We start from the raw sequence: 20,000 nt of genomic DNA, 5'->3' as shown, positions 1-20,000 counted from the left end.
TATCTATTTTTAATTTTTCAGAGTCCGTTAGAATTTTTGTGATTATCAAAATAGATGATTTTTCCAAGGAGATCAGAGTTTTAGTATTGTTTGCCCAAATAAGATTCAATTTGGTCATTTACTTTTCACATCGATCACTGGCCTCGACCACGCCTGTACCCCCCCCCCCCCCCCCCCGGGCAGTATTGACCTTTGTCGTCTTCCAACATTCTTTTCTTTCAAAATCATCCCTTGTCCTTTGTCTTGTAGGGCTAGTCTATTGTTCATTGTCTATCATGTCTTGTAAAACTAGGATTTTTAAACTGGTATCCCACTTCTTCCATTCTACTAGCCCTACAATGACCTCAATAAGCGCCATCAAAACTTTAAAAACAATAGAGTCCTTAAAAGAACGTAGAGTCATCTTCCTTAACATATATATCTATTTTTAATATTTCCGAGTCCGTTCGGGTTTTTGTGATTATCAAAACCGATGATTTTTCCAAGGAGATCAAAGTTTTAGTATTGTTTGCCCAAGTAAGGTTCTATTTGGTCACTTTTCACATCGATCACTGACCTCGAGCACGCCTGTGTTTTTGAATGGTATTGGTATCCCATTTCTTCCTTTCTACTCGCCCTATCTATCTTTCTCTCTATCTCTAAGCTCTCCCACCCCCACTCCCTCTCTCTCTCTCTCTCTCTCTCTCTCTCTCTCTCTCTCTCTCTCTCTCTCTCTCTCTCTCTCTCTCTCTCTCTCTCTCTCTCTCTCTCTCTCTCTCTCTCTCTCTCTCTCAAGACCTTTTAACTATAAAGTTGTTCTCTTAATTTTTGTATTCTTTTTTTTTTTTTTGTAATTTCTTTTGGGTTTTTGTTTGTTTTTGTTTTGTTTGTTCGTTTTTGTTTCGTTTTCCCCCTGAGTCATATTGTTACGTACAAGGAATGCACAAGGCAATACATTTTGACGTCTCACTGTGTTCTGATTTAAAATAATAATATTGAAAGTGAGTAAAAATAAATCAATAAAACTTCTCAAGTCACCAGGAATGGTGTCAACGTGTTGAAGTTGAAAATTAAGAATTTTTTGACTGGTATCCCATTTCTTCCTATCTACTAGCCCGATCTATCTATCTATCTATCTCTATCTCTAATCTCTCCCACCCCCACCTTCTCTCTCTATCTCTCTCTCGCTCTCTCTCTCTTCTCTCTCTCTCTCTCTCTTCTCTCTCTCTCTCTCTCTCTCTCTCTCTCTCTCTCTCTCTCTCTCTCTCTCTCTCTCTCTCTCTCTCTCTCTCTCTCTCTCTCTCTCAAACATATTCAAGAGCCTATAACTATAAAGTTGTTCTCTTAACATTTTTTTGTTTTGTTTTGTTTTGTTTTTTGTTTTTTTATTTGTTTCGTATTTCTCCTGACTCATATTGTTATGTACACGGAATGCACAAGGCAATAAAATTTGACGTCTCACTGTGTTCTAAATAAAAATAATAATATTAAAAGCGAGTGAAAGTAAATAAATAAAAAATGTTAAATGTCGTTCAAATTTCTCAAGTCACCAGAAATGGTGTCAACGTGTTGAAGTTGAAAATTAAGAACTTTTTGCCAAGGGAGTACAAAAAAAAAAAAAGAAAGAAAGAAAATATTATGCAGAGAAAGGAGCTCGAACACCTAACTCACCACACCCCGGTTACAGTTACGCTGTGCAAAAACAGCCAGCCACCTTGCCTTCTCGCGCTCGGTCAAACAGTTTAGCCCGTATAATTATAATCTTTTCCGGTGGACTGAAAACACAGCTGTGTATTCAGTCCACTGGTGGACTGAAAACACAGTTCCCTTTATCAATATACATTTCTTCCCCAAGGCAGAATGGCTTTGCAAATGATATCATGATTCGTGTAATCTTTGAATGACACTATTATACGTGTGTCCATCTGGTGTCAAATACATAGTGATGTATTTTTTGTACATTTTGTAGTTTTTTCATTTAAGTAAATCCGAATATATACTCTAGATTTAAGAAAAGTTTAGATGCTTCTCTCTTCCTTTGGCCATTGGAATTCCAAAGCTGTAATTCTTTTGTTTTTTGGTAAATTTTGAACAATTTCTATCCCCCCTCCCCCTATTTCCAATTGTGTTTTGATCTTGACCCTTGACTCTTAACCTCCATTTTATCTCAGGATGTGGTAATGCATTCACAGCAAAGAGCAGCTTATATGTTCATCTACGTAAACATGACGAAAGTGGTAAGACCATTATTTACCATTGCCCGATTGACAAATGCGACAGACACTATGCATGCAAGGCCAGTCTTAGGCAGCACATCATGGTTAAACATTGTACCACTCCCAAAGGTAAGTACCAGTTAGTTGTGGCTCTGCAGAACGGTCTTTGCACCATACCAGGTTCGAATTTGGCACTCTTTGGCCTTGAGCAAGTCACCTCTCCCTAGCTCAGTTTGCAGCGATGCACTGCGGATGATTCCTGGGTTATTCCAGTATTCCCTTGGAGTAGACCGTAAAGATAAATTTCCCCCATGGGATGAATAAAGGGAATTTATTTTATTTTAATTTTTTTTTTACTTTGGTGTGCTTATTTATACTTATGTTTTAAATAATTAACAAGTGATAAAAACCACTCTGGGTTGTTTTAGGAATAGCACCCTACGAGCTAGAACAAGTAACTTAGTCAAGGTCACTCAATGTCGGTAATGGAATCCAAATCCATTGTCTCGGGATAATGAAGCAAAAACTATACCACTGTCTGTGTGACGCTGCCCCCTGATGTGAAAAGAATGCTTGTCAATATTATTTTTGACTTGATTTGTTCCTTTTCGTTTCTTGTGGAGCAAAGGGCCTTCTTATTCTGTCCTTTGCCTGTGTCTTCATCTCCTCCATAGTCAGGTTTATTTTCGCCTGGCAGGTTTCTTCTATAGATATTCTCATTCAAGTGCCTGCCTAGTGATATTGCAAAGAGTGTGGTGAACCCATTGCCACTTTTCTCTGCTTGACCAGAAATTCAATTGGTAATTTGGAGCATTGCAAGTGACAGGATGGGTTTTGTCCTTGTGCAAGGCGCTTTATACACAATACCCAATAGACTCCGCTATGATTGCAAGATGAGGTATCATGCTATTGAGTTGGAGCCACTTGAGCCTCACACGCATAAAGTCCTCTGCTCTTTCTTTCCAGAATTGTTTTACCTTTTCTATTGTTTTGGGAATGGATGAAATTCCTCTTTGGGCAGGGGAATGTTGGCCTTTGGCTATTTAATTCCTCACTGATCGCAGCCCTGCAACCTCTTTTATTTCCGTATATCATTTGTCCTTTCCATTCTTTGTTTTATGGAATGCGACCATTTGTTTCACTGGAACTGTGTCTGGAGTCGCAGTCTGTTTTTTTGAGAGGGAAACAGTCATATGGATTATATGTTTAATGAATTGCTAACAGATAATTTGATAAATCTATTCCTTTAAAATAAGATTTGCTAAAATATTAAATTCATATTTCCAATGGTGCATTTTAAAATGTTGATTTTACAACCTTGTTTTTAGATACGCCTGATGGACATGTACAGCCACAACAAGGTCAAGGAGAAGGGGTTATCAACTGGCTTAATCTCCTTGACCCTGGTGATACCACTAATGTTGCGAATGTTTTAGCCACAGACCCAAACTTAGGACAGGAACATCTCGCTCACACAGAAGGTATATGCTGGTCTGGTCTGGTCGTTAGCAGCAATTGGTCAATTCTGTAAACAATTGCCATCATCATTCATCAACATCATCATCACAATCTTCTTCTTCTTCTTCTTCTTCTTCTTCTTCTTCTTCTTCTTCTTCTTCTTCTTCTTCTTCTTCTTCTTCTTCTTCTTCTTCTTCTTCTTCTTCTTCTTCTTCTTCTTCGCCTTCTTCTTCGCCTTCTTCTTCTTTTTTTTCTTCTTCTTCTTCTCCTCTTTCTTCTTCTTCTTCTTCTTCTTCTTCTTCTTCTTCTTCTTCTTCTTCTTCTTCTTCTTCTTCTTCTTCTTCTTCTTCTTCTTCTTTCTTCTTCTTCTTCTCTTCTTCTTCTTCTTCTTCTTCTTCTTCTTCTTCTTCTTCTTCTTCTTCTTCTTCTTCTTCTTCTCTTCTTTCTTCTTCTTCTTCTCTTCTTCTCTTCTTCTTCTTCTTCTTCTTCTTCTTCTTCTTCTTCTTCTTCTTCTTCTTCTTCCTTCTTCTTCTTCTTCTTCTTCTTCTTCTTCTTCTTCTTCTTCTTCTCTTCTTCTTCTTCTTCTTCTTCTTCTTCTTCTTCTTCTTCTTCTTCTTCTTCTTCTTCTTCTTCTTCTTCTTCTTCTTCTTCTCTTCTTCTCTTCTCTTCTTCTTCTTCTTTCTTCTTCTTCTTCTTCTTCTCTTCTTCTTCTTCTTCTTCTTCTTCTTCTTCTTCTTCTTCTTCTTCTTCTTCTTCTTCTTCTTCTTCTTCTTCTACGTCTACGTCTACATCTTCTTCTTCTAAGGAAATTGAAAGCCATCAAAATGAAAAAAAAAATTGGTCGAAATTTAGACTGATCGAGCTTTGACACAGCAAAAAGGAAAGTAAACTTTAAAACACTGTATTTTTATTTTGTATGCTTATTTAGGCTGATGCCAGCTTGGTTATTTCTTTCTTTATTTTTGTTAGAGAGAGATTTTCTCTTTTAGTAAGCCATGCTCTTCACATTTTCTCACCATATTTTGTGTAAAATGAGTACCTAGTCGGTAACATCTTTGTCTCTATTGTAAAAAAAAACAAACTGAGTGCCTTTCAGGCATTCTGTTTTGCCCCACATGTCAGGGATTTCTGTGAACTTTGGACCCTTTGTAAAGTTCTTTGAACATATTCATTTGGCCATATAAAAGATCAATTTTTATTGCATTTCTCAGATGTATCCAATCAGACCATCCTACAGCCTGCGGTAGGTGCTGGTCTGGTCATAGCTGACCCTCAAAGTTGTAGCAACCTCATCAGTCCTCACCCTCAGAAAATGGTGGTCATCTCAAGCCAGACTGTCTCAAATCTAGCCATGGCATCACCATCAACAGCCACATCATTACTATCATCTGCTTCATCAATAGTTTTGTCACCACCACAACCACCACCACCAGCATCATTATTGCTGTCATCAATTTCATCAACGTCACCAGTGTCATCATTGTCGTCATCTTTACAATCAACCTCAGGGTCTATGATGTTAGCACCCCCTATTATTGAATCCACTAGTCTTGATCATAACCACCAGCATCATTTTCATCAGACACAGCATAATGTCATTCAAATTGGAGTGTTGCAGGTATGGGAGTCACATGTACTACATTTTGTTTTTTTAGGTTTTGCAGTGAGGACATACAGTCTTTGATCACAATAGACCTAAACTAGGTCCGAGGATTCCAGCTAGGGTTAGGTACCTCCAGAGTCTGCCGTTGAGTAAGACAATTTGCACACATTTTTTGTTGTCTCATTGGAGATGGATGTTCAATTAGGAGGTACCCCTTTGCCAAATGTACAGTTCCATCAGGAGGTTTAAACATATATAAGTGAAGCGAGTAGATCGTGGTGTTTAGTGTGGGTAAGTTATGAATGCAATTTTTTAAAAGACTTTTTATTTCTCATTGATATTTTATTGCGAATTTAATTATTTTTGATTGAGGCATTTCCTGTTTGTTGTTGATTATAGGAATATGGAGAAGTGAGATATATTATGTTGACACCATATTAAAATACAACTTGGTAATATTAACATGGGTCACACCAATATGCATGTAGAATGGCAGTATGAATTGGTGACATGGTGACACATTTGTTTACTCTGACAAAACAGTCAACAATACTGGTTGCTACAATGTTTGAGGCTCACCGGACACTTAGATTCTTTCCTACCAGTTTTTGGATTGAATAGTTATAATGCATGCTGCTTGCTCAAAAATGGTAATCTTGACAAAAATTAAGAGCCGGGTGAGGGGGCACAAAAATAATAAAAATAAATTTTGTATTGGTCTTGATATTGTCACTGGTAAGGATTGGCCATTAAAAAAAACTAGACTTGCTCTGATAATAAATATATTTTTATTTTCAAGGGAAGTTTTCTAAAGGATGCAGTCGAAAATCTTTGAAATGAAGTGATATGTATACTGGAGCAGAAAATTGCATAAGAAAATCTTATTTGCTTTATCATTTACAGTTATTATATATTGAAGCAGTTAATGTTCTAGATTTAATTTTCTCCTTACCATTTTCAAGGTTTTTACTGAAATATCATACTGATCCAATACATAAAAATTGAATTTTAAAGCAATAAGAACAGGCTATACAAATTTTTTTAAAAACAAAACAAGCTTTAAAAAAATAGCATTATATATTTGTAAATATAAGAAAGATTTTTCTTCAAATTTGTGATTTATAAAACAAATGTGATGTCGCGCAACGGTTCAGTCCGGAAGGTACATCTAGCTGAACTGAGAAAACGGCCATTATATTTGAAAAGTGACTAAAATAGTCAAAATGCGTTTTTTTCAATTTTTGACTTTTTAAGGTATTTTTCTATCATAAAATCGTACCTTTTTCATTAAAAACAGTCTTAAAGTATATAAATTTAATCTTTAAAGAGAGTATACCCTGTTTTCACCCATTGAAAGAGGGATCATTTTGATGTTCGTTGACGACCCTTTAAGCTTAGCAAAAGGACGCCAATCTGGTAACCTATAACTTTTTCTCAAAGGGAACTCCATTCCTGCCTTTGCAATGCTATTTTTAGCCCATTGACCCCATCTTGTGGTCAAATTATAACCCCGAAAGAGGGTAGTCAAATTCCAATTATGTAAACAGAAGTAGGCCATTGCATAGTTACCAACGAAAAGCTCTTGAATCCTTCTCTCTCATTGGTCCTCGGGATCACATGGTCATAAGTTATGCAAAATGGCCGCTTACGCTGCACAATTGTTGTCAGAGTTGATGTTGCAAGAAATTCAAAATCTTGCTTCATTATAAACTGAATTTTATGAGATATTTTGTCAAATGAATAATTTAACTTGTTAGATTCGGCCGATAATTGTATTGAGCTCGTCAGAGGCGAGGAGATTGTGGGCGTGAGCGTGATCGTGCGCTTGCCTCGAATGATTCGCTGAACGAGTGTTGACTGGAGATGGGAGGATGGAATGTGGGGATGAATAAAATAAAGAGCTAGTGGAAAGACAGATAGATAGAGATGGTTACCAGGACGGGAGGACGAGATAAAATGAAAAGATTGACTATGGAATTAAAGGGATTGTTGGAACAGGGAGGAGGCAGATAGAGAGAGGACGAGTGGTAAAGGAGAAGGGGGGGGGGGGGGGGGGGGGGGGGGGGGGGGGGGGGGGGGGGGGGGGGGGGGGGGGGGGGGGGGGAAGAAGACTAACAGAAAAGAGTTAAGGGACAGACTGATAGAAAGAGATAGCTATAGTGAATAGGAAGAGACAAAATGAAGAGAGTGATTATGAAATGAAAAAGAGAATGATGGAACAGGAAGTAGAGAGAGAGAGTTATGGGAAAGAAGGGAGGAAGAGGAGAGAGAGGGCGGGGGCATGCAGGAGGATGTTGAAAATGAAAGAAAAAAAAAACCGAGTGGGTGAGGACTCTTTCCTTTCTGAGTGCAATGAGCTGTTACCACCACCTCCTCTTCCCCCCCCCCCCCCCCCCCAATCCACGACACCCCCCACCCCCCCCCCCCAATCCACGACACCCGAAAATCTTTGAAATGAAGTGATATGTATACTGGAGCAGAAAATTGCATAAGAAAATCTTATTTGCTTTATCATTTACAGTTATTATATATTGAAGCAGTTAATGTTCTAGATTTAATTTTCTCCTTACCATTTTCAAGGTTTTTACTGAAATATCATACTGATCCAATACATAAAAATTGAATTTTAAAGCAATAAGAACAGGCTATACAAATTTTTTTAAAAACAAAACAAGCTTTAAAAAATAGCATTATATATTTGTAAATATAAGAAAGATTTTTCTTCAAATTTGTGATTTATAAAACAAATGTGATGTCGCGCAACGGTTCAGTCCGGAAGGTACATCTAGCTGAACTGAGAAAACGGCCATTATATTTGAAAAGTGACTAAAATAGTCAAAATGCGTTTTTTTCAATTTTTGACTTTTTAAGGTATTTTTCTATCATAAAATCGTACCTTTTTCATTAAAAACAGTCTTAAAGTATATAAATTTAATCTTTAAAGAGAGTATACCCTGTTTTCACCCATTGAAAGAGGGATCATTTTGATGTTCGTTGACGACCCTTTAAGCTTAGCAAAAGGACGCCAATCTGGTAACCTATAACTTTTTCTCAAAGGGGAACTCCATTCCTGCCTTTGCAATGCTATTTTTAGCCCATTGACCCCATCTTGTGGTCAAATTATAACCCCGAAAGAGGGTAGTCAAATTCCAATTATGTAAACAGAAGTAGGCCATTGCATAGTTACCAACGGAAAAGCTCTTGAATCCTTCTCTCTCATTGGTCCTCGGGATCACATGGTCATAAGTTATGCAAAATGGCCGCTTACGCTGCACAATTGTTGTCAGAGTTGATGTTGCAAGAAATTCAAAATCTTGCTTCATTATAAACTGAATTTTATGAGATATTTTGTCAAATGAATAATTTAACTTGTTAGATTCGGCCGATAATTGTATTGAGCTCGTCAGAGGCGAGGAGATTGTGGGCGTGAGCGTGATCGTGCGCTTGCCTCGAATGATTCGCTGAACGAGTGTTGACTGGAGATGGGAGGATGGAATGTGGGGATGAATAAAATAAAGAGCTAGTGGAAAGACAGATAGATAGAGATGGTTACCAGGACGGGAGGACGAGATAAAATGAAAAGATTGACTATGGAATTAAAGGGATTGTTGGAACAGGGAGGAGGCAGATAGAGAGAGGACGAGTGGTAAAGGAGAAGAGGGGGGGGGGGGGGGGGGGGGGGGGGGGGGGGGGGGGGGGGGGGGGGGGGGGGGGGGGGGGGGGGGGGGGGGGGGGGGGGGGGGGGGGGGGGGGGGGGGGGGGGGGGGGGGGGGGGGGGGGGGGGGGGGGGGGGGGGGGGGGGGGGGGGGGGGGGGGGGGGGGGGGGGGGGAAGAAGACTAACAGAAAAGAGTTAATGGACAGACCGATAGAAAGAGATAGCTATAGTGAATAGGAAGAGACAAAATGAAGAGAGTGATTATGAAATGAAAAAGAGAATGATGGAACAGGAAGTAGAGAGAGAGAGTTATGGGAAAGAAGGGAGGAAGAGGAGAGAGAGGGCGGGGGCATGCAGGAGGATGTTGAAAATGAAAGAAAAAAAAAACCGAGTGGGTGAGGACTCTTTCCTTTCTGAGTGCAATGAGCTGTTACCACCACCTCCTCTTCCCCCCCCCCCCCCCCCCCCCCCCCCCCCCCCCAATCCACGACACCCCCCCCCCCCCCCCCCCCCACCAATAGCTCAATCAAATTTGAACACATCGATTGAGTAAGAGAAATTTGGGTTGAGTTGACACTATTTTCATTCCTTTGTTTCAAGTTTGAAGTGTTAGATTGTCTGACTTACTCACGGCCTTTGGGTTTTCAGTCAATCGACTGTAATGCCTCGGCTACTTTCACCAGTTAATTTGTGAAGATTTTCCAGAATTGCAGATCTTGTGAAATAGTGCCGATATCACAGCAAACTTTAAATAAACATTGCACTGTTAAAATGGATAAAAGTATGAGTGCTATTTGTTGGGTTTATTTTTTCACTCGAGGGTCAATTCACAAAAATATCATCATTACAAAAACGAGTGTTGTGTAAAAGCTGATGGACCAAATTAAATATAATTTTACACACATGTTAGTCACATGCTATATAAAACACATGCCAAATTTCATTACGATAGCTGAAATATAACATGCCGTTGCTATGGCGATGTGTGTAAAATCTTTAAGTGCAAATTTCTCTGAATTTTGTATCTGAGATTAGCAGGAACCTCCCAATTTCAATCTTGTATAACTCAGCCAAAAAATATGATACATTAATGAAACAGGTATCAAATTAAAGAGAAAAAAATGATCTATTCAAAAATACCAAAAGGTCCAAATGTCCAAAATGTACCTTCCGGGCCAAACCGTCGCTCGACGTCACAAATGTGAATAAGAAATTAATTTTATTTGAAACGTAACAAATATGACGACTTTCCTACAGTTGGTTAGGAGAGGGTTAAGTAACAAATTTAACAGCATTTATTTTGTCTTTTTCATTTTTAGATATTCTTCAAGTTAGCCTTCTACCTTCCCCTCTGTTTTTTCAAAATAATTTTGTTTAATATTTAGCAACAGGAGACAATGTCAAATGAGACATTAGAGAGTGGTAAAAAACCACAATTTTTATTTGACAACCTGCAAGGAAGTGCAAGGACAGATGAACACAGCAATACTGTAATTAGCCAGAGGGCTTTCAAAAGGTATGGCTAAGCTTTCTTTTATTTAGGTTGTCATTATTTAGTGAAAAAAAAGGTTATCGGCAGATATTGAATTGGCAAAAACTGTTCAAAGTTTATATATTTGTTTTTCTCTTAAATCTGGAGAAAAAAAGCCGTCCAATATATATGTATGTATATATATATATATATATATATATATATATATATATATATATATATATATATATATATATATATATATATATATATATATATATATATATATATATATATATATATATATATATATATATATTTTATATATATGTATAGGGTTTTAGAAAAAATAATAATTCAAAAATACAACAGTGTTTCAATGGCAACAAGAACAAGACTTTAAGTTAATATAAAATCCTCTATTGGACAAGAAACTATGCTGGTTATACCAAAGTCAAATAAAAATCACAATATTGAAAGTTTCCAAACTTGTGTCTTGTTTTTTAGCAGTGTGTTATGGTGTGACTAGTACTAGTGCAGGAAGTTGCCTTGTCTTGTTGAAAAACAAATAACCAATCAAGATAGAGTCTAGAATATTATGCTTTTCTGTTAAAAAATATGACATAATTTTCATTACAAAGCAAAAATCACACTACTTGATTTATTCCTAAAGACAATTTGACCTCCAATGAGTCCTGATGTGAATCCTCTGGACTACAACATTTGGCTAGAGATATTGAACATAGTCAAACAGGTCGTACACCGTTTAACACAGAAGTAGGGTTAAAATAGCCAATTCAAAATGCATGGTATGGAATTATTATTCAAAACAGACAAATCAATTGGATCTTGGAGAAAAAAGCTACACATAGTCATAAAACTAATTGTGAGAATTACGTCGCAAATCTCAGATATGGCAAATATGTGGAGTGTTAATTAAAACAATCGTAGGGTTGACAATGAAACTCTCCGCCCTTATGTCAATAATTTTAAAAATGTTTTCTCATTGTATTGAAACAATAAAGTACTTTTTATTTAAATCTTGAAATCATTCAATTAAATTATTTTATTTTCATTGTCATCTCTTCCTCTTGCCATAAACAGAGAAAGAACTCACAAAGTCATACTGCCCTTTTTTCATCAAACACAAGTTAAAAAATATGAGAATCAAAAACATTTATCTTATGTTTACAGATGGCAGAGGCAGAAAGAGATTGAAGCTGCAAAGTTGAGAGCCCACTTAGAATCCCAGTCATCATCATTATCATCCTCATCTTCATTGTTGTCATCACCATCATCATCGTCATCACCATCATCATCATCCACCCATCCTGTGGTGATGATCCCACCACCTTCCAATTTGTCAGTGGCAGTGTCTGACCTGTCCAGTCTGGACAGCTCCAACGTGACTTTGGTCAACCAGTCCAACTCTCAGTTAGGTCGGGACAGTGTTGGGGGGAATGCTACGAATGCTGCCATGATCTTTAAAGGTAGGATATAGGTTATAGGATTCTATATGTACAAGTCAATTAGGCATTGTAGAGATCTTATAAACTGTAACCAAACAAAATTGAATTTCATATAAACAACATTCCTCAGCTAAAGTGTTTCATGCAAAATTCCTTCTCACTCTATTTGACATTGTTGAGCAGAACAAACATTAAGCCTTGAATTTTAAAATAAGTTTATCTCACTTCAGTATTCTAAAATGTTTCACATTTCTGTCTAAAAATGTATTTTTTAAAACCGGATGAACTTTCATAATCCTCTCTCCCTCTCTCATATCTGGATGCGCTATAAAAATTGCTGAGAGAGAGAGAGAGAATGTGTGTGTGTGTGTGTGAATTAATGCATGCATACCGCACGCATCAATAACCAGCCACATACACTGTTGCTGTTAGCAGGCAATTGCTTGGTACTAATGCTGCGTTCTAGTGAGGAATATGTGATATGTGTACTATAATGACTTGATACCTGTCGTTTTTAGGGATAGACCATTGTTTTCATTCACATGATGGAAACTCTATTCATTACTTGGGATGGTTGTGGATGTTTGCGAGAACCAACTATGTATTATGTTAATATGAACTAACACTGAAAATAAGATACCAAATTATGGATTTTAATATGATTAAAATGTAATTGAGACTGAATGGAGTCTTCTGAATTACAAAAGAAAAGACATTTTTGGGGCAATTTTGATCCTTTTGAAATGAAATGAAATATTCCACATATGATTGTCCCAACTTGAGATCCAAGTTAATAAGGCAATTGGAATCCTTTGACTCATTAGGAGATCCTTTACATTTCTCAATTTGGAATCCATGAGGATGCTTTTGATTGCTCTGGTGGCTCACCTGGAATTCAGCAACTCGGTATGGGCGCCTAAGTATGAAAAGGACAAAGAAACTCATAGAGGCTGTTCTTTATTGAGCAACTAAGATAATTCCTTGTCTAAAAGACAAAGAATATGAGGAAAGAGACTGAAGTTATTTAGAATTCCCATTATGACATACAAGGATATTAGAGGTCATATGATAGAAACATACAAATTTACAAAGGATCTCTACAATTTCCAGAAGGAACTATCTGTTTTCCCTGACAACAATACCAGAGGCCATAAATTTAAGTTAAATATGTCAAGATGTAACGCATCGTCAGACAGCATTTGTTCCATAGTTTCAGTCACTGAAGCTCCAGACCTCAACGCCTTATAGAATCCCTTACAAGCCTTTGGCAGTTTAATTGAGCCTCCAATCAAACTGATGTGATCAAGGATCCAACGGCCCTTTAAGGAAAATTATGTGACTGCAAAAGGCAAAGATCAAAGGACCTGAAAAGGAAATGAAATGAAACCCAAAGCTGAACACCTTAGATCAGCAAAGGCATTAAAAGCCTAAGTCACTGGATTGGCTATACTCTACTCTACTCTACTATACTATACTCTACTCTACTATACTATACTATACTATACTCTACTATACTATACTATACTATACTATACTATACTATACTCTACTATACTATACTATACTATACTATACTATACTATACTATACTATACTATACTCTACTATACTATACTCTACTCTACTATACTCTACTCTACTATACTATACTATACTCTACTCTACTATACTATACTATACTATACTCTACTATACTATACTATACTCTACTCTACTATACTATACTATACTCTACTATACTATACTATACTCTACTATACTATACTATACTATACTCTACTATACTATACTATACTCTACTATACTATACTATACTATACTATACTCTACTCTACTATACTATACTGTACTTTTTAATTCAGAAAAGTGAGTGGAGCAGGCACTTATGTTGGTAACAACAAGAGATGAAGTGAGTAGAAAAGTGCTAGAAGACAATAGAGAATAAAATTTTTTCGCGGCAGTGGTGGGGTTTGAACCTGCGACCTTATTGGTACGACAACTCCGCCTGGCAGGTGAGAGCGTGGCTCTACAGTGTGAGCTATCCACGAATACAAAAATATTCGTATCAAACTCAGGTCATTTCTAGAGCGCTCTCTCACCCACTTCTGGAGACCGCCGGTTCGCTCGCCACATAACCATTGCGAAGTTACTTGACCAGCGGTTAAGCTTAATAGCCAATATTCTCAACATATAACATAGAAACGATTGAGACATTGAGTATGCTCCGGTATATGGGGTGAATTTTTAATTCAGAAAAGTGAGTGGAGCAGTCAACTCATATATTATGTTAGTATAGTATAGAATAGTAGAGAATAGTTTAATATAGTTAAACAATTGAGCCTCCAATCAAACTGATGTGATCAAGGATCCAACGGCCCTTTAAGGAAAATTATGTGACTGCAAAAGGCAAAGATCAAAGGACCTGAAAAGGAAATGAAATGAAACCCAAAGCTGAACACCTTAGATCAGCAAAGGCATAGTATAGTAACAAGAGATGAAGTGAGTAGAAAAGTGCCATTGTCTCTATTGTCTTCTGGCACTTTTCTACTCACTTCATCTCTTGTTGTTACCAACATAAGTGCCTGCTCCACTCACTTTTCTGAATTAAAAATTCACCCCATATACAGGAGCATACTCAATGTCTCAATCGTTTCTATGTTATATGTTTGTGTTGAGAATATTGGCTATTAAGCTTAACTGCTGGTCAAGTAACTTCGCGATGGTTGTGTGGCAAGCGAACCGGCGGACTCCAGAAGTGGGTGAGAGAGAGCTCTAGAAATGACCTGAGTTTGATACAAATATTTTTGTATTCGTGGATAGCTCACACGGTAGAGCCACGCTCTCACCTGCCAGGCAGAGTTGTCGTACCAATAAGGTCGCAGATTCAAACCCCACCACCGCCGTGAAAATTTTTTATTCTCTATTGTCTTCTGGCACTTTTCTACTCACTTCATCTCTTGTTGTGACTATACTGTACTGTACTGTACTTGGGATCGTGGATAGCTCATACGGTAGAGTCACGCCAGGCGGAGTTTTGTCGTACCAGTACGGTCGTGGGTTCGAGCCCCTATTGCCGCCGCGAAAATTTTTTATTCTCTATTGTCTTCTGGCACTTTTCTACTCACTTCATTTCTTGTTACTATACTATACTATATTGTTTAACTATATTAAACTATTCTGTACTATTCTATACTATACTAACATAATATATGAGTTGACTTGAAAAACATTAAATTGTCCTGATTGTCAGGTAACCTTTGTGGTGTAATGGTAGTACATCTGACCGGTAATCAGGAGGTCTGAGGTTAGATCTGTAGTCGAGACAGGCTGATTTTTTGGGATGGATTTTTCCTTGTAATTTTCTCTATGCTTTGTCTGGCACTGCTTCAAACACACTTTTTCAGATCTTATCTTACACCAGTGCCTGAATTTGTCACATATCTTTCTTATATGTGACCCATCGTCTCAAAACGGTGTTAAGTCTGGATGGACCAGATGCTAAAAAGTCAAATTATAGTTAAACTGGTCAAAAATATTAAACGGTATTTAGCACAGTAAAATATAGTATTCCTTCTCCTCTATAAAGCATATAAACTCAACTTAAGTCTGATATTTCTGGCTACACATTCCATTTTCAGCATCTTAATCATCCCGACTTAATACCGTTTTGAAATGAGGGGTCACATATTATACAGAATTATTATCTCTGACTCTAACAATGCATTTTTTTCTCTCAGAAATCCCAGACCTAGAACTGCAAGCAGAGGGTATTCAAGGTTCGGTTGTTCTAGATGGGCGCACCACCTCAACTCATGGAGACTCATTCATGACGGAGTTATTCATCAAGGACCCAGAGACTGGAATGACTTACAGGCAAACACAGCTGCTTCAGGTTTGTGCTCGTGCTTTAAAACAAAGAAAATGATGCTCTTCTTCTTCTTCTCCTCCTCCTCCCCCTCCTCCTTCTACCTCTTTTTCTTCTTCGAGTGTATCAGATACTGGTCTAACATGCTTCGCATGTCCTCCTACACTATATATACACACAAAATCATACCCCCACAGACATGCACACTTAATACATTAACTAATACATTTAAGGCCACATAGAGAGTGATAGCAGTTCTCATTTCCGTTCACTACAAACATAAGGCAAAATAATTTTATCAACAAATGCAAAACATAAGGTCTATTTTGTTTGAGAATTCTGTGTTAGCCTCCAATAGTGTTCATGAGTTTCGTGTTGCCAGTACAATGAAAATAGAGGAAATAAAACGAGGAATAAACATGTGTACGAGATTTACATGTTCGAGATTTTTGTGCTGCACTGTAATTGATTTCTTTTCTGTGCACCAGTTCTTGAAGTGCCAGAGAGTTCTCATGTTAAAAAAAGTCACACGTTGATTAGCTCACCAGATTCTTGAGACTGGCATGTTTGAAAGTAGTGGTTGTCATAATTGATAAGATCAGCATGACAGTTGTAATAATTGCGATCATCATAATCATTGTGCTAATGATTGTTGTTGTCATGATGATGATGCATCATCATCGCCGTCATCATTATCATCATCATCATCATCATCATCATCATCATCATCATCATCAACAAAGTAAGAAAAATAGGGTAGCCCTATTCGTCCTTAAGGTCGAATAGCATCAACCGCCATTGCCGTCCGTAAGGAAAAATAGTGTTGCTTGCACTATTCGTACTTCACACTACAGCTGGGCACTATTCCGTTTCTGTTTGTACTGAGATAGATTCGATTCTACGTAATTACATGATATATCCGTATCGTCTTAAATTTTTTGTTAGTGAGTCAAATAATCAGTTGAGTGTATGTGTGTAGGTGTGTGTGTGCGTGTATGTGTTAGTTGTGTGTGTGTGTGGGGGGGGGGGGGTGTTTTTTTTGTTTTCTGTTTTTTTTGGGGGGGGGGGGGGGGGGTTGTTTTTGTTTTTTTTTTGGTTTTCTTCTGGGATTTTTTTCCAGAATGGTGATCGTTTCCTTATTAGGAACTATTATCGTGTTCTCCTTTTGGCAAGTATCCTATTCAAATGCCTGCTCGAAAGTTTGGGTTGGTTGGGCACAGAGGAATATTCGTCAGGTATTCTTTTCTTTTTTTCTTTTCTTTCTATTTTTGGTGGTGGGAGGTAATTTTTTTTTTCTTCTTCTTCTTTAAAAAAAATTTTTTTTTTTGTGTGTGTGTGGGGGTGGGGGGGAGTTGCCTTTATTACATGTTTTCTATCTATGATAGTGGTTTAACACTCAATAACTATTTGTTTTAAATGACTAGTATTAAAATTGTCAAAAATATTATATTAGTCATAGTAATATAAGCAGCCCAATAACATCAACGTATCTCTTAAGAAGCAGTTTTTTAAAAATATTATAATCTTGATAATTCAGTGAGGGCTATCAATATTGGCTTGAATTTAGCCAACATTTTTCATTTATTTAAACAATGTCGATACATGTCCTTTAACTTCAGAAAATTTTGTTATAAGTTGTACCGTCTTGAGTAGACGAGCTGTATAACAGAATTGTAGATTTAATTCATGGAGAATTCAATGAGTTAGTGGCAGTGAACGAGGTAATGGTATAGACGGTATGGAATTTAGCAGCTTTACAACACGCAAATTAATTCCAAAGCCGAAAGCACAACGTTGCATGTAATCTAATCTATATTTATGATGTCAAATATATTAAAGATTAATAAAGGACACTAATACCAAGTCCTCAATATTTTCAGTACTTCATTCGTTAGCTAATACTATTAAGTATTTGGTATACACTTTTGCCCTGACGAGAAGTTAGAATGTCAACGGGCTGGGCTTTGAAATGTCTACGGGTTGAAACTGGATGAAATAGGATGATACAGAACATAAAAGCCCAGTTCGGCCTAAGAACAATAATTTGCCTATGTTCTTAAACTCAGAACAATGGGTTATGTTATCAGGGGTGTTGGGATTGTTATTTTGATCTGGGTAGGGGTCTATAGATAACAACACCAATATTAGAAACGTCTCTAACGTCTGATAAAGCTAAGATTACTGGCCAAAAATATATTTCTAACTTTAGTTGAAATTTGAAAAATAAAAACACGGAAATATATACATAATAAGCTTTATATATTTTAAACAATTGTTACAAGAAAAAATACACGATTTTTCTCAATAATTCTGTATTCAAACAACTTTGTATGCAAATGTTGTATTCCAGATGTGTAATTTGGCTTATCACCACTCAATGTGGTAACTCAATAGATATTACTAATACTAACTTGTGTCTATGTACGCAGTGATACAGACCTGCCAAGCATTCGACTTATTGTATTATAGTGGGATGGCAGAATACCATTTCGAAAGGGATTTGTGCTGCGTTGTAGGTTAACAAATCATCCCCATCGACGTGTAGAAATACGCAGGTCTGACATCCGAACCCACTTTTCAGCCTAGTTTAACATTGTTGTATAATGGACAGTATTTTGCGTCTTTTTTTTTAGATTTCCATTACAACAATGAGCCAATAAGGAAATGGGTTATCAGACCTGAAAATAAGTGCACGTCGATCCACATCAATTTAAAAACCATCACCATCACAGACAATAATCACTACCACAAGCACTTTTACAACAGCCTCATTACCATCAGAATCGATACCACCATCATTTGCACAATATCATACGTATCAGCACCCCCATCCACATCACTACCACAGCATTATACCTACCATTACCATGGTCATATCAACTATTGCCACCACTAGCAAAAGCATAACTATCATGTCAGCCACCACCACTCCAGAAAACAATCATTTTAAATACCAATATCACAGGCGTACACTATAGCGTCACCATTGCCTTCAATGTTATCACTTCAGCTTCTTGATCATTGACACCACCACTACAAGTAAATTATGGTCGTTATCGTCCCCACCACATTATTCTTATTATCACTATCAACATCACCAATGCATCAGCTTTGTAACTACCACCACCACCACCACCATCACCATCATCATCATTTCAATCACGACCATCACAAAAACAACAAAATTAACAGCATCATCACTGCTACCACCACCACTAGCACTACTAACTACTATCACCACAACATCGACTACCACCACCAGGGCCCAATTTTATGTAAGCAGACTAGATTTAGTTATTTACTAGTCTAGTAAATGATTTGCTAGCCTTAAGCCGAGGCGGAACAGGTGACTAAAAAGTGGGATTTCATGAACGTTTTCTAGTCTCTGACTAGCGAGGCTCTTGCCGAGAAGTGGGCGTTGTTAGGACAGTGCCTAATTCAGCTATTTTGTGCTTGTAACATCAAGATCTCTAGTACACAATGGCAAGTAAGACACAAGCCTTGATATTTTCAACGCAAAAGATTTCCAAAGAAGAAATTAGCAACACCTCCGTTCCGTTTCATAATTGAACTTACTTTTGCCGTAATTAATGAAATCACGTGATATTGACTGTCGACTGATCAGACAACAATGATGCCCATGGTCGACTGTCAATTATAAATTTAGGCCAATGAAAGTGTCAGTGAAAATCAAACAAATTGAACTTTAAAAAAAAACAACAAAAAAACAAAAAACAACGGAAAATGTGTTCTGACGAATCACATTATTTCAGTCAGTGTCATGCCAACAGAATAATTTTTGTCTCCACTATACTTTCTAGTCGTTTGTTTTTTTTGTTTTGTTTTTTGTTTGTTTGTTTTTTTTTTTGGTTGTTCTTTGAAGCGAACTCTTCCACTTCGAGTTTCCGTTCATTTGCAACCTGCTAACCGATTAGATTCCGGGTTTTTTCCCTAGTTTTTACTCACAAAAAAATTGTACTTTCGAATGTCTAGCATATCTTACATTTTTTAAAAAGTAGTGACAATACCAGCAGGACACCTTTTGCCTCTGTCATTCGTAACCGAAGTATTTTCCTTCCGAATCGAAGCTCTCTCTATCTAAAAATAGTTTATCGACGATATTACGTATCCTAGTAACTAGTCTCAGACTAAGCTTAAAGTCCGGCCTCAGCAATAAATGACTAAAATTTAATCAAACTTAGTCTGAAGGTGACGTGATTTTAGTCTGGGAAATATTTGGTCAGCTCACATATAATTCGATTTTTTCAAGTCCTTGGCTAAAA

General features: G+C 37.3%; 1 protein-coding gene across 1 annotated transcript in view; it reads left to right on the top strand.

Annotated features, from left to right (window-relative positions):
- Window positions 1-20,000, top strand: part of LOC144978592 (uncharacterized) — a 50,649-nt gene that overhangs the window by 24,790 nt on the left and 5,859 nt on the right. The window contains exons 8-13 of the mRNA XM_078924867.1: window positions 2,151-2,324; window positions 3,524-3,676; window positions 4,865-5,271; window positions 10,298-10,428; window positions 11,578-11,873; window positions 15,590-15,744. Of these exons, the coding sequence (XP_078780993.1) occupies window positions 2,151-2,324; window positions 3,524-3,676; window positions 4,865-5,271; window positions 10,298-10,428; window positions 11,578-11,873; window positions 15,590-15,744 (1,316 nt within the window). The remainder of the gene's footprint in view (window positions 1-2,150; window positions 2,325-3,523; window positions 3,677-4,864; window positions 5,272-10,297; window positions 10,429-11,577; window positions 11,874-15,589; window positions 15,745-20,000) is intronic.

Source organism: Berghia stephanieae, chromosome 8 (genome assembly GCF_034508935.2).
Source record: "Berghia stephanieae isolate SIO BIC M18660-M18661 chromosome 8, UCSD_Bste_1.3, whole genome shotgun sequence".
Classification (NCBI taxonomy): Eukaryota; Metazoa; Mollusca; class Gastropoda; order Nudibranchia; family Aeolidiidae; genus Berghia; species Berghia stephanieae.
The sequence above is the reverse complement of the archived record's forward strand: the minus strand, read 5'-3'. Positions and strand labels throughout refer to the sequence as shown.